At 23.5% G+C, this 15,021-nt stretch overlaps 4 protein-coding genes across 19 annotated transcripts in view; 3 read left to right on the top strand and 1 right to left on the bottom strand.

The window, feature by feature from the left end:
• LOC122851576 (integrator complex subunit 6 homolog) overlaps positions 1 to 5,891 on the top strand; it is a 28,907-nt gene extending 23,016 nt beyond the window's left edge. For 15 of the 16 annotated variants that reach the window (XM_044150887.1, XM_044150889.1, XM_044150888.1 and 12 more), the window contains 4 exons: positions 399 to 812; positions 2,193 to 2,468; positions 2,621 to 2,895; positions 2,988 to 5,891. In XM_044150887.1, coding sequence (XP_044006822.1) covers positions 399 to 812; positions 2,193 to 2,468; positions 2,621 to 2,895; positions 2,988 to 3,353 — 1,331 coding nt within the window. In that variant the 3' untranslated portion in view covers positions 3,354 to 5,891. The remainder of the gene's footprint in view (positions 1 to 398; positions 813 to 2,192; positions 2,469 to 2,620; positions 2,896 to 2,987) is intronic. The other variant, XM_044150902.1, reaches the window with a different exon arrangement.
• Positions 5,892 to 6,776: 885 nt separating this feature from the next.
• Positions 6,777 to 8,186, bottom strand: LOC122851574 (DNA-directed RNA polymerase III subunit RPC7). Its single transcript, XM_044150884.1, has 2 exons — positions 7,844 to 8,186; positions 6,777 to 7,771 (listed from the first exon to the last, which is right to left on the bottom strand). Exon 2 carries the CDS (start codon positions 7,723 to 7,725, stop codon positions 7,072 to 7,074), a length of 654 nt encoding a protein of 217 aa, XP_044006819.1. The 5' UTR covers positions 7,726 to 7,771; positions 7,844 to 8,186; the 3' UTR covers positions 6,777 to 7,071.
• A 237-nt stretch (positions 8,187 to 8,423) lies between these two features.
• On the top strand, positions 8,424 to 9,088 carry LOC122851575 (probable ribosome biogenesis protein RLP24). The gene is made up of 2 exons (XM_044150885.1): positions 8,424 to 8,519; positions 8,642 to 9,088. Exons 1-2 carry the CDS (start codon positions 8,439 to 8,441, stop codon positions 9,086 to 9,088), a joined length of 528 nt encoding a protein of 175 aa, XP_044006820.1. The 5' UTR covers positions 8,424 to 8,438.
• A 5,164-nt stretch (positions 9,089 to 14,252) lies between these two features.
• On the top strand, positions 14,253 to 14,913 carry LOC122851573. Its single transcript, XM_044150883.1, has 2 exons — positions 14,253 to 14,442; positions 14,533 to 14,913. Exons 1-2 carry the CDS (start codon positions 14,320 to 14,322, stop codon positions 14,878 to 14,880), a joined length of 471 nt encoding a protein of 156 aa, XP_044006818.1. The 5' UTR covers positions 14,253 to 14,319; the 3' UTR covers positions 14,881 to 14,913.
• Positions 14,914 to 15,021: the final 108 nt, after the last annotated feature.

The following is a 15,021-nucleotide window of genomic DNA, read 5'->3' as shown; positions in this document are numbered from 1 at the left end:
ACATTATTATTCATGCTTGTTCTATCGTGCTCCAAAATTCATATACACTATTGATTCACCAATGCCATCAGTCCAATCAAATTTAATATTAATTTTAAATGTCAACAATTTCTATATTTAGTCGTCATTTTGAACAAGTAATTTAATCAAAAATTTGCCAACTTAATTAATAATTATTCAGTTTAATTTTCAAGTTAATATGTATTATAAATTATGATATTAATTAAGTATATTATTATTATTATTTATTTTAATTTTGTAATTAATTTTTTATTTTTTATTATTAGTATAAATATTTTTAATATAATTTTTATATTTATTTTATTAAAGACCATTTAGAAAAATTTTTAAAGTCCAAATAAAAAATTTTTAGATAACGAAAAAAAATTTTTTTTTAGCCTTTCTCGCGACAACCGCAATTCCCCATCGTCCTCTTCATCATCATGCAAAACCTACATCAACAACAACAACATCAACAACATCAACAACTTCATCAATAATAAATAAAAAAAAAAATCAAATGATAATCCCTTTGATTAAAAATACAACACAACAATGTATCAATGGCAATTCAGGAACATCATCATTATCATCAGGAAATGCTTTATCTTCAAGCTCAAAATATCATTCATTAAAAAAAAATAAAATTAATAGTAATAATAATAGTAATAATAGTAATTTAAAAAAAATACAAGATAATATTAAAGTTAAAAATAGTGCAATTAAATCACAAATCACAAATATTGATTCATCAAAATCATCAATCGACAAACGTATTAAAACGAATCATGCTAATGCAGTATTATCAGCTAGTAAGTAACATGCTGTTGTCCATTCACCTCTCCCATACATGAATTTTATTTTTCATTTAAATAAATTCATAGCAAAATTCATCAACTTTATTTATATAAAATTATTTTGATGATTTTACAGTGTCTATATTATTTATATTTAAAAAGACTTCTATATTGTTCAAAGTCATTCATGTATATTTAAAAAATGAAATATTAAAATTTCATTTACATAAATAAAAACTTGATTTGTTGTCTAAATAGTTGTTATTATTATTAGAAAATTAAAAAAATAAAATGGCAAAATTATTATGATATTATAAATACAATTTTTAAATTAATTTTTCATAATTTAAATAAAGTGAAATTATTAGGTTTGTAATTTAATTAAAAACAATAAGATATATATTTTTTTATTTTATGTTTTATGTAATGTTTTTTTTTTTTTTACATTTTAAAATCATCAAAATATCACCATGTCAAAAGCAATGTCTGCCAAAGTCCCCGTCAAGTTGAGTAAGCGAGCTTTTATTATCGTAATGTTTTAATGTTTATTATTAATTGTCTTGTTTTATTTAATATAAATTATACAATTTTTATTGTCAAATATTATCAAATTAAATATATTTAATTTATTATTTTTTTTTAATTATTATTGATATGTTGTGCTGCTAGGCAAAAAAATCAATCATTTTATCAATTATTTTATTTATTTTTATTTTTTCTACCCTCATCAATCTTACAAATGAATTTCATCCAACTATTTCATTTTGATTGATATCATTTTTCTTGTTGATGTCATTTATAAATAAAATCTTCGTATAAATTACAAGTATATTATTTCAATTCTGTAATGTCGTTGTTACTTGTATCATAATGTTTTTGTAATACTTTTTACACTGAATGTTTATACACATTTGAATGTATATTCAAATTTTTTTTTAACAACAAATCATCATCAAAAAAACACTAAATATAAGCAATATGTGTTTTATATATGCAACTGTGTAATTTTAAAATTTTCATAGATAAATTTTCCAAGTACTTTGATGTGCTGAAAAAAAAAAAAAATAACAATTTATATTACTCGATATCTCAGCTTGACATATGTGCTACTCGAACTCGACATTATTAATTTTTTTTTTTGTCAACTCAATTATGTAAATTAAAATGTAAAAAAGAAATGTCAGAAAAAAAAAAAAAAAACTGGTTATTATTGCATGGCTTTTGACTGATAATTTGCATGAGCAAATCAATAACCAGTATAGATTTTTTTTTTTCGAAAATATTTTAAATGAAGAATAGGGTAATGTCGATAACGAGTTAGCTCATTGTGATATTAAATGTCAATAAAAGAATAATAACAATTGTGAAATAAGGTTTAAAAATTAATAATTTTAGTGACAGCCGAGCCACAAATAAACGGAGAAACAACAGTTGAAAATTCAAGTATTGCATCAACTCCACCATCTCAAAGTGTGACAGTTCCAATTCAAGCAACTGCAGTGATAACAAGCAGTCCTTGGTTCGACGACGAGCCAGTTGTCAAGAGTCCACCCGAGCCAACACGTGTAAAATCACCAGAACAAATGATAATGCGATCACCAGAACCAGTAAATTGGACAGTTCCATTAGATACAGGAAAAACATTTACAGTCACACAAAATGTGAGAGAGGGTAAGATTATCTATATCAAACTAATTAATATTCAATGCAACGATAAGATATAGTCAAGTGTAGCTGTATAAAATTAATTTTCAAGCATGAATAATTTATGAAAATAATTGAAATTTATATTGTTAAATAAATTATTTTTAATCTATTTTAAGGAGAATTATTAATGAGACCACACAGCGAAGCAAAAACATGGGCGACACAGTCAATAAATCCATCAGCACCACAGTCAGCACCACCAGAACTTGCTCATCAGCACAAATCCCATCAGCACTCACAACACTCGGGCTACAAATCACCAGAGAGCGAGAGTGTATCACTGGGGAGTTTCAGCGGTTTGAATGGTCACAAGGATCTTGACTCAATCGAGACAGAGAGTCCATTACCCAGTAACATTCAAGATTCATCAACACCAACTCAAAGTGATAAGGTATTCAACAAAAAAACAATAATATAAAATTAACATTTTAATTTGACAGGCAAAATGATGTGCTTTTTTGTTAATTATAATTTATTATTTAGGATTCAATTATTTTACTTGAAGAGCCACAAAAAGATGTAGTAATTAAACCAGTAGCTGGTACAAATCTTCGTTGTTTGGAAGATCCAATATTTGAATTTGAACGAGGTAAAAATGATACAGTATCAACAACAACAACAACACCAGCACCAACAGTACCTGGAACTGGATATCGTGTATTAGAAGCTGAAGATACAAATATTTTACATGGTAGTGGTACTGGTGGTATATCATCGGGTTATCATGTTTTAGAAGCACCAAATTTAAGTCCTGGATCAACACAAAGAACAGCAACTGATGTACTTGAAATGGCTCGTAATCGTTTTGATAAATTTTGGGGTAAAAATGGATCTGATAGTCAGGCTTAGGTATTCAATAAATAAATAAATAATTTAACATAATTTACAACAATCTAGAAATAAATTGCATAATAAAAAAAATTGGAGCTGATTAATAAATATTGTGATCAATAAAAAATTATAAAAGAGATAAAATAGTTACAAAAATTTAATTGAAATATGAATTTATAAAATATTAGCTTATGAAAAACTTGACATGATAATATTACAAGTAAGATAAAAAAAATAAATAACAAATTCATATGAATATAAATTTTAGCAGCTTCAATAAATTTTTGTATATTTCATAAATTAATAACGTAATTAACTAGGTAATTACAATAGACTGGAAACACGATGGTGCTTGTTAATCATACGTGGCAATTATTATTATTTATTTTATTATTAAATCAAAATAATTAAAAGAAATAAATGTCAAATAGAAATCACAATAAATGATCACATATAAATGTCAGCTCCTGCTAGCCAACCCAAACCATATTTAATTAATTATTATAATTAAAAATATAATTATTGCACTGCGATATTAAGTGAGACAAAATAATATGTTAATGAATTTTTTTAAGTATGATGATTGATATATAAAATATTATAACAAAATAAATAAGTGTTGAAAAGAAAAAAATATATAGATAATCAAGTAAATTAAAAATTTAAATAAATATATCAATGATGATGTTGATTAAGCATCATCTTGAATTAAAATAAAAAAAAAATGTTATTATTTTAATTAATTTATTGATATTTATTTATTTTTAATAATTAAAATGAAAATTATTCGCTGCAAATTTACAACAAATACAGAATTCAAGTTTATTGAAATTAAATTAAACGTAATGATTTAATTTACGTTGGAGAAGTCAACGATTGGTAAAATAATAATAAATAATAAAATTATGTTGATAATTATCCTAATAAATTATTGCCATTTATTCAAATTATTATTATTCAAAATTTAGTTAAATTTCCATATAAAGTTTTTGAAATAAATGCTGATTTAAATTTTCTATGTAAACATATATATAATCAAGAAGGCAATTATCTTTGAGAAATTATTATGGATATAATCAAACAATACGTAACAAGATGATAAAAAAAGATGATAACAATTTATAATGATAATTTAAAATTGATGAACAAGAGAATTGTTTTTTTTTTCTCACAATATACACCAGTACACCACACTCCATCCAGATCCACGTCCAAATTCCATAATTGAATAATAAAAAAATAATAACAATAAACATCCAAATGTAGTAAACGAGAGAAAAATTAAAATTTAAAAAAAAAAACTAAAAATAAAATATGTCAAAAAAAAATAAACGACTGATGATGGAAATTGGTAGATAGGATTCAGGATCGTTGTGAAATTGAGTCATAAGATTTGAAAAAAAGAATTAAATTAATTGAAGATTAATATTAAATAATAAAATAAATATGTAGTTTCGATATTTCAATAATTTCAAGGGCTTTAATCCTTGAGCTTTCGAAATTTTTTTTGTGAAAAAAAAACAAACAAAAAGAAGAAAAAAATATATATTAATAATATTAATAAAAAAATAATCATCGTTTGGCTTTCATTGTATCAAATTAAATAGATAGAAGAAAAGAAAATGAAAAATAAATAAATTACTCAACTTCATAAAGTTTATGTTTCTCATGATAATTATGAACAAAAAAAAAAATTAATTTTTAAAATAAGACTCCGTTCGAATGCACCTGCGAGCTCACACTGCCCGTCCGAATTTTTTAGGCACCGATTATCCTGTGATCCTGTGACATGATGATAAAAAAAAAAATTACAAAAACAGAATGTACATTTTTTCTTTTTTTTCTAGATAAAATGTCATTACTTTAATTGACAATTAAATATCACAAGGATTTTTTTCCTTCAAATTAATCATCAATTATAAATTATTTTGTTTTTAATTTATTTTTAATAAATGAATTTTTTTTTTAACTAATTAATCAAACAATGTGCTGGACACAATTTTTTTTTTTTTTAATTTTTCAATTGAATATTTAAAAATAAAAGTTAAATATTACATTTTCATTTAAATATTTTAATTAATAATCATTGATAAATAAAAAAATAAAAATTGATTTTAAATGTGCAAAAAAAAAATAATTAATTAAATCAACAAAACTAATCGTATAAATAAAAAAAATTAAAAAATTTTCTATAGTCAAAAAAAAAAAAAAATTAAATATGAAAATGAATTTTTAAGTGTTTTTGAATTAATAAATAACATTAGTAATAAATATATATAGCCGAAATGACGAAGGCAAGAAATTGGGGTTCCTTTTTTTTTCCATCCCTCGCCTTAGTCCATAAACGCCTATTAAAATAATTCATAGAACATAATACGAATAATAATATACGATAGCGATAAATAATAATAATAATTTTGAATAATAAAAATGAATAAAACATTATTAATAATTGTGGTGGTTAAAAAAAAAAGCAAAGAAAAAAATGGTATATGATTGAGACCGAGCTGTTTTGTCAAAATACGAGAAATATTAAATGATTAATTGATAAAAAAATATCTAGTATTGTTAATTTAATTAAGAGTTTAAAAAAAAATGAAAAAAAACACACATGCATACAACGAATATGTTATAGAAATTAATTTTTTAATTTAATATATATTTTTTTTTTTTTTCTATAACTTGTTTAATTAATGATTAATTATAATTATTTGTTTTTTTTTTTTTTTCGTATTTACATTAAAATGTTAATTAAATTTATTTACTAAAAAATAAATATATATTTATTATTATGTTAACAATACAATTATATTTAAAAAAAAAAATATTATTCTATCAAAAAAATGTGATTGAAAGTAATTATTATTATTACGAAGAAGAAAAAAAAAATATTGTGTATTTTTTATTCACAATTTTTTTTTTGTCAAATGCAGGGTATTATTAATTTTATAATGAAAAAAAAGGTAATTTATTTAAATAATTATTATTATTAATAATAATAGTAATTGTTTTTTCTCATATTTTGCAAAACAGTTGAGGTAATTGGTATTTGATGAAAATAAATGTTTAAAATATGAAAAATGAAAATACAGAGAGTATTAAAATAATAATCAATTGATTTTATCATTTTGAATTAGTTTGATACGATATTTGTGTTATCGTTGATGATAAATAATTAAATAAAATGAACGTTGGTCAACCTTAATAAATAAATAAATAATCTAAGCACATAAATTATCGTTGTCGTAATTTTTTCATTAATTTTCAAATTACCAAGTCTCGAAAAAAGAAGAAAAAAAAATTTGTCCTATGTTTAATAATTAAAACGAGATAGAAAAAAAAAAATAATAATTTGGCTATATATTATAAATAAAAATAAAAAAAAAATTATATATTATTAAAATATAAAATATTCCTAATAAAAACTACACAATCAAATGCTTTTTGTGACTAAATTTAATAAAATAAATGAAAAAAAAAATCAACACAAAATTGAAATTCTTTGATTCACAAAAATATATATAATTGTTTAAATGTTTTTTTCTGTCATTTACAATATATTGGCGCTGAGTTTATTGGTAATGTAATATTAATTATTAAAAAAAAAACAAAACAAAACAAAAAGAACAAAGTCTATACACATTGATTATTATACAAAAAAAAAAATTATCAACAAAATTATGAATCAACGAAAACAAAAGGGAGATATTAATTTACATAATTGAAAATATAAATCTTAATAAACTGGACCATCATCAAGATTATCATCTTCTTCTTCATATGCCTCACCATTGTCGAAATAATTATTAACATAATCAGTACCATCATCCATTTCATCGTCTTCATCTTCTTCATCTTCAAGTTGATCATTTGGATCTTTATCATCGTCATCATCATCACCTTTTGTTTTTTTAGCTTTTCCTTCTTCATCGTCATCATCATCATCACTATGATATGTATCTTTTTTCTCATATTCATCTAATTTTTTATCAACATTATCAATTTTTTTAGCAATGTCATTTGTTGTACGTTTTCTTTTGTAACCTGGTTTTAATTCACTTGGTAATTTTGTCCAGTCATAAAGTTTTTCATATGATATTTTTGTATTAATTAATGCATTAAAATGATCTGAATATCTTTCAATATCTTTTTTTTTTGTTGCTTCTGGTACATTATTTGATGAATCTTTTATATACTCAGCATAATCAGCTTTAAGCTGTATCCAATAACCAAGTTCTGTTGTAAATTGTAATTGTGGTGCTTTAAATTCTGGTGTTGGATAATCAGGTAATGGTTGTAGTACTGATGGTATTCCCTCATTACGATTTAAACCAACTTGTTCAGCTGAAAATGACATTGCTGGTTTACCACGACCTCCTCTTCCAGCCATGATAATATTTTATTGTTGATATTAAATTTTAATAATGATAAATAACCTGTTGTATATTTAAAACAAAACCATTATTATTATTGTGAATTAATTAATAATATTTATTTTCGAAACTTACGTTAAATTTTTTCTTTTAATGATTCTTTGCTATCAATTGATTGTATCTCTTCTTGTTTTAATGTAAAGGCAACTTTGTCATAAATAACTTTAACAACAAGTGAACACGATGGACAAGTTGCGTCCTCAACACCGGCAATTAAATCAGCACGAGTTATTTGAAATTGATCACCACAAGGACATGGATAATAATAAGTATCATCGTCTTCATCAAATTCAAAATCTTCAATTTCAACTTCGTCGTGATATACCGTCATGACAATGTGTAACAACTATTTATATAATAATTATTAATTAATTATTAATCAACTATTTAATAACAACAATACATATATTGTTTAAAAACATTTGGAGGTTAATAACAAATCAAGCATTGTCTTGAAAAAAAAATAAAAAAATATTGGCTGACGAAATCGCCACCTCACGGCAAATTCGTTTTGCTGTGTAGCCTGTGTATACAAGCCTTAGCAGGCCTTAATTCTTTATTTATTTTTTGATAGACCACATGGTCATAGAGCTCTAAAAAATTGTTTTTATTGCTGCTGGAAAATGAAAATTGCTTGAAATATAATTTAATTAAATTGACTATTAATAAAATGCGTATTGAAACATGTTATTTTTGTTCATCACGAGTGTATCCAGGACATGGATTACAATTTGTTAGAAATGATTGCAAAGTAAGTAAATAATACTTCTAAAATAATACAGTGTGATTAATTTTAAACCACATGTTTTTTAATTGACATAATTTTGAGGTTTTATAAATACTAATATTAGATGAATTTTTGTTTATGTTTAGATATTTAAATTTTGTCGTTCAAAATGTCATGCAGCATTTAAGAAAAAGAAAAATCCAAGAAAAACAAAATGGACAAAAGCATACAGAAAAACAGTTGGTAAAGAATTGGCTGTTGATCCATCATTTGAATTTGAAAAACGTAGAAATATACCATTGAAATATAACAGAGAATTATGGCAAAAGACTGTTCAAGCAATGAGAAAGATTGAAACAATTAGACAAAAACGTTGTAATACACATATTATGCAAAGATTACGAAAAGGTAGAGTCTTGGAACAAGAAAGAGATGTCAAAGCAGTCCAAAGAGATTTGGCTATTGTTAGATCACCAGCTGCTGGTCTTAAAGCTAGAAATAAAGCACAAGAAGAAATTGAAAATGATGATGATGAACAAATGGAAGATTCTGATGAAGAAATGGATACTGGACCAATTGCCATTGAGGTCTAATCTATCTTCAAGTTATGTTTATTGTTTACTATTTTATAATTTGCTAATATAAGTGTTTATTATTTAATCAACTCTATTTTTGTTTTTTTTTTTTTTGGTTAATTTAAACAAATTTTTTCTAGTGGAAATTCATTTGAATGCTCTTTATTGTGATGTTTATTAATAAATTCTTCATAACCAGCAATCTTATTGCACTACATTTATTTATCATATTAATGGATTGGTAATTTGTTACATTGAACAGCACAGTTTGCAAAACCCGATGAATTACCAGGATAAATTGCCAAACAATTGTCAATGCAGTAAGCAAATGCACTTTTCTTTAAGACTGATGAATCATCTGAAATTGGCTGTAAAAAATTGATAAATTAAGTAAAAAAAATTGATTAATTATTTAGTATAATGATTTTTAGATTACCTGAGCATTGATGATAACAATTAGAGCCAAAAAAACAATTAAAAAAATATTTAAAAGTGTCATTTTTTTAAAATTTAAAACACAAGTTACATACATGCTTCTACACTCCATACTGATTCAATTAATTTCATTTAATTTATATATAAATTATTTAGTATTACAAAAATTTTATTCTTTGAAAAAGAACAATTGATATTGTGTCTTCAAGTTATCTAATAGATAAGCCCATTAAAGTGTTAATATATAAAAAATATTTTATCTTTGTCAATAATAAAACAAACAATTCAATCAGTGTTAAATTTATGATATTGTATAGCTGGTAATTTTGTTATTTTTAAATCTACAAAAGAGTTATCTAATTTATCAGAATTATATATTTATTATTTGATTGAATTGTTGATTTTATTATTTTCAAAGATAATCATAAAATTCGCTATCATTTGACTAATAAATTTTTTTTTTAATTAAAAAACAACAAAAAGAAAAAAATAAGGTCATATTTTTTTGGAGATAAATCTAAAAATAAGTCATTAGAAAATTTATAAACAAAGTCATTAACAATATCAGGTGGTTACTTGACCTCAGAAGAAACCAAGAAATAATAGGAAAAAAAATTTAGTGTAGTTTGGTCATTGGGAAATTCAAGTCCAACCAGTTGAACCAATAAAATTAAGTAAACCTTTTGGAAATTTACATACGTGTTAACTGAAAGACTAGAAAAAAAATTATTCAATCAATAAAATGACAATTGATAAATTCTATTTGGTGTTACTCAATTCTAGTGTCAGCTGTTTATGAAAAAATTTACGAAACAAAATCGGTCACTGAGATTACTTGTGTCAAATGTTATCAAGTTAATTTTTTCAAATGATGTAAATGTTATTTTATTAAATGCAACGTGATTATTAATTGAAAAAACGGCAATTAAATTAAAACTGAAATTTAAAAAAGTTTTTTCTCATATTAAAATGGTTTAATATTTTTTTTTTTTCATATTGAAAATAAATACATAATATTAAATTTATTACAATAAGATCTTGATGATTTAATAAAAATTTGTATGATTTATTTTTCAAATTAGTCAATAACACATGATTATTTTTATTTATTGATAATATGAAAATTAATCTGCACTTTGATGACCAATAAACATTACGAAAGATATTTTATTTACGAGTTGAAAATAAACTTAAATCATCATAACATCGTATTATAAAATTAAAGTTATTATTTATTTTTTTTTAAATTTTTTATTCAAGTAGACAAAATATAAAAGCAGGAAATCTTCTTTGCTATATTTCAGTAATTAACTTGACATTGAATCATCTCCATATAATTTAAAAAATAATAATTAAAATTTAAAATCAAAATAAATAATTGGAAAAAATGAATAATATTATTGTATTTGTATTATTTTATGTCGTGATATTTTCATCATTAGTATTTTGTGATGATGAAACATTTAGAACCAAAAGAGTTGAGGCAAAATTAAATATTGATAAACTTGGTGTTTTATTGTCTGTCAATGAAACAACAGTTCCTGAAATTCAACAACCTGGAATAAAATATTGGCTAACAATTAACAATCCAAATATAACATCAGTGGCTGATAATGCATTTGACAATTTGATGATCAGTGGTTTGGCAATAAAAGGAAATGAAAAAAATTTAGAATTGACAAAAGAGTCTTTCAATGGTTTGCCAATTTTAGAATTTCTTGCTATTAATTCAATGGTTTCTTCAGATAAAAATTTATTTCAATCTGTTCGTAATATTACTCTTTTAAATTTAGTTATTCAAGATAATAGTAAAATTATTAATGAACAATTATCAATACTTGATCATTTAAAATATTTAGGTTTATTTATGAGTAATTCATTGATAATTGACATTGATACATTTAAACATATGTCTTCATCAGTACAACATATAAGTTTTTTTTTTAATAAAATTGAATCAATTGAGCCTCAGTCATTTGCATCATTAAAAAATCTTTTGACACTTGAATTTAAATCAAATCAACAGGGAAATTTAAAGCCTGGTGTATTTGATGGCCTGGATAATCTTCAAAATTTAATTATAAATCAAGCAACAAATATGTCTAAAATTAAAAAAAATGTATTCAATGGATTGAAAAATTTAAAAACATTGACAATTGAAGGATCAAAAATAAATGAAATTGAAATTGAAGCATTTTCAGGATTAAAACTTCAAGAGTTAGATTTAGTTGGTAATCGATTAAGAATTATTAAAACTGGAAGTTTTAGTGGACTTGAAGTTAAAAATTTATATTTTTCGTACAATATTATTACTATTGAGAATGATGCATTTAAAAATTCAAAAATCAAAAATCTTCATTTAGATCATACTATGATAAAACCAGAAGATTTCAACAAATCAGCTTGGGGACTTGCTGACTCGACAAATATCATTCAAAAATTTACAGAACGTCCAGTTTACAGCAAATAAAATTAAATAAAAAATTTTAATAATCTTAATGTTGTTTGCGAAAAAGAAAACAAATAAATAAATAAATAAACAAAAAATATTTCAAATGTAATTCGTATCTAAATAAATTAATTAAAACTGTTGGATGAATAAATAATAATTTAAAGATTTTAAACAATTTTTTTTCTATTCCTTTTTGCTTCAAATCAGCACTTTTTTTTTTGGCCGAAGATAGTGCTTGTGTTCCATGGTCACGTGTTATTTTTGTTTACATTTTAATCAAACTAAAACGTGTTTAAACGTGTTTACATATATAGAGATTAGGTTTGGTGCAGTTTGGTGAGAATCTTGATTTTTTAAATATAATATATAGAAATAAAAAAATATTAAACCAAAACTTGATTAAATAGTGAATACCACATTTTAATTTTATCAAATATGACTCAGACGACAAGATCACGTCAATGTAAAAAATTAAGTAAGCTGAAAAAAACGTGTGTTAAAAAATCTAAGGTTACAAAACAAATTTCAACACGTGCCTTTATCAAAAAGAATTATTATATGGTTTGTACAAAAATAACTGCAGTCACTATGCTTGTAGATTAAATATTAAATAATAAACATTGTTTGTTCTTTTTAGAAATATTATCAGCATAATTATGCTGATAACGCTGAAATTACGATGGTTGACCTTGTTAATGATGATTGTCTGGCTGAAATATTCATGTATCTGCCAGCATTGGAAAGACCAAAAGTTGCTTCGGGTATGATAATTATAATATAACAATTATTTGATTTAAAAAATTATTTTGTGATGATAATAAATAATAATTTATTTTTTAGTATGCAAGAAATGGAAAAATGCCCTTGAATATTCTTGGCGAGATGTGAAAAAACTTAAACTAACTCATTGGGAATATGATAAGTGTCCAAGTTATTTAAAAAAATATCCAAAATATATTGGACAATTAAGGTTTTTAAAATCGCTGCTTCATAACTGTGGTTATTATTTAACAGAATTAGATTTGACAGCCTATGGTCATTGGAATATAGTGCGGGTTATCAATGAATCTTGTCCAAACCTTGTAAAACTTGAGTTGAGATTTAAGTATCCTGAGCCTAAATTATTAAGTAATGCATTTTCACGTCTATCTAAACTAGAAGTATTAAAAATTATATTTCAAAATATTGATAATAATTATGGATATTTACCTAGTACATTAATTAATTCATTGAGAAGCGTTGCTGGTACATTAACTAAACTGACCCTGTCAAATTGGAACACAGATATTTTTTTTAACAGATGTAAAATTCCAAAATCATTCACTCGTGTAAGTTAAACTTTATATCTGTAAAAAAAAAAAAAATGAAAGATATTATTTTTATTCTTGACAAACACTTATGAATAATTTTTTCCTTCGCAGGTGATTCCTAAACTAAAGGCTTTGAAATTAATTGAAACTATTGGTATACGAATTGATACTAATTTATCCAAGCAACTGGAACAGCTTGGAATATCAATTATTAGTCACGATAACCAGCCTGTGAACCAGAATAATTTCTGCACATATGTGTATAACAATATTACAGGCATTAATTTATATGATTACAAAGCAGTTACAGATGATTGTTTATATACTATAGCCAATTGTCTTAAGCTATTAAAAAAGTTGAGAATACTGTGTCACCAGGTAACTGATGCTGGTATAGTAGCTATTTCAAAGATGAATAATTTAAAAATTCTTATTCTTCGTGGTCGTAATTACGTCACTGGCTCTTCAATTGAATTGCTAAAAAATTTAGAAGTATTAAGATTACCATACAGTAATAAAATTATTACTGATGATTCAGTTACGAAAATTCTTAAAAATTCACCAGGTATGAAATGGTTTTGTATTATGGAATCAGCTATAACTTCTGAATTTATCAAAAAAGCAGCACAAGTAGCAACAAAACGAAAAAAAAAATTGGAGTTATCCCTTTCTGATATACCTGATATAAAACAATATGAATCACCATATTTACATTTAATTTTATACGATTCATTAAACAATATTGTGTATGAATCGAATAATATTATTAATAACTAACAACTAATCTTAAAATCTTAAAATTAAAAAACATATACAATAATTATATTTCATACTTTACTTTTTTACTTTTTTATTATTTAAATTTCACCGCTCAAAACAATTTTATAAAATATTAGATTCTGCTAGATCCACGCCAAAAATTTATTCTCCTGCCACGTTAATAACACGTAAAGTCATCATAATAATATATTTACAAATAATGATAAATTGTTGTTGTTGTTGTTTATAATAATCAATTACTCCACAAAAAATTGTCAGTCTAAAATAAAATCATGTTTGAAGAAATTGAAATTTTCAATGAATTTTTTCCTGTTTATTCATGGTGGTCAAGTATCATGATCCTGCAAATGATGACATTAATTTGGTTCACCGGCAGAATACGTGTTAAAACAGAGGTATTTAATTTTTGACATTTTAATATTATTATTAATATTAAGAAATAAATTTATTAAATATTAATGAAACATTATTAAAAATATTATTAGACAATACACAGTGATGAGGATAAAAAATGGATTAAAAATAAAAATGTAGAACTTCATATTGATGGTGGTGGACATCCAGATCTTGATCATATACGTTCAGCTCATTTTACTGATCTTAAAACAATGATGCCATATTTATTGATAGCTCCAATTTGGCTAACAACATCACCAACTCATTTTTCAGCAAATATTATATTAAGAATATTTCCAATTTGTAAATTAATTGATACTATTTTGTACATGAAACTCAACAAAAATTTAACAGCAGTACCAGCTATTTTTTTAACAGTTTGTTATGTTGTTATATTTTACATTGGTACATCAACACTATTACACTATTTGTACTAATTAATTTATACTCATCAATTCACTATTTTACAAAATAACAAAATAAAAATTCATTATAATATTTTTTTAATATAAAAATACATTTAAAGAAAATAAAATAGATATTTAAATTTTTTTGTCAATTTAAGATATTTATTTATT

Source organism: Aphidius gifuensis, linkage group LG3 (genome assembly GCF_014905175.1).
Source record: "Aphidius gifuensis isolate YNYX2018 linkage group LG3, ASM1490517v1, whole genome shotgun sequence".
Lineage (NCBI taxonomy): Eukaryota > Metazoa > Arthropoda > Insecta > Hymenoptera > Braconidae > Aphidius > Aphidius gifuensis.
Note: the sequence above shows the minus strand (reverse complement) of the source record. Positions and strands in the feature narration are given on the sequence as shown.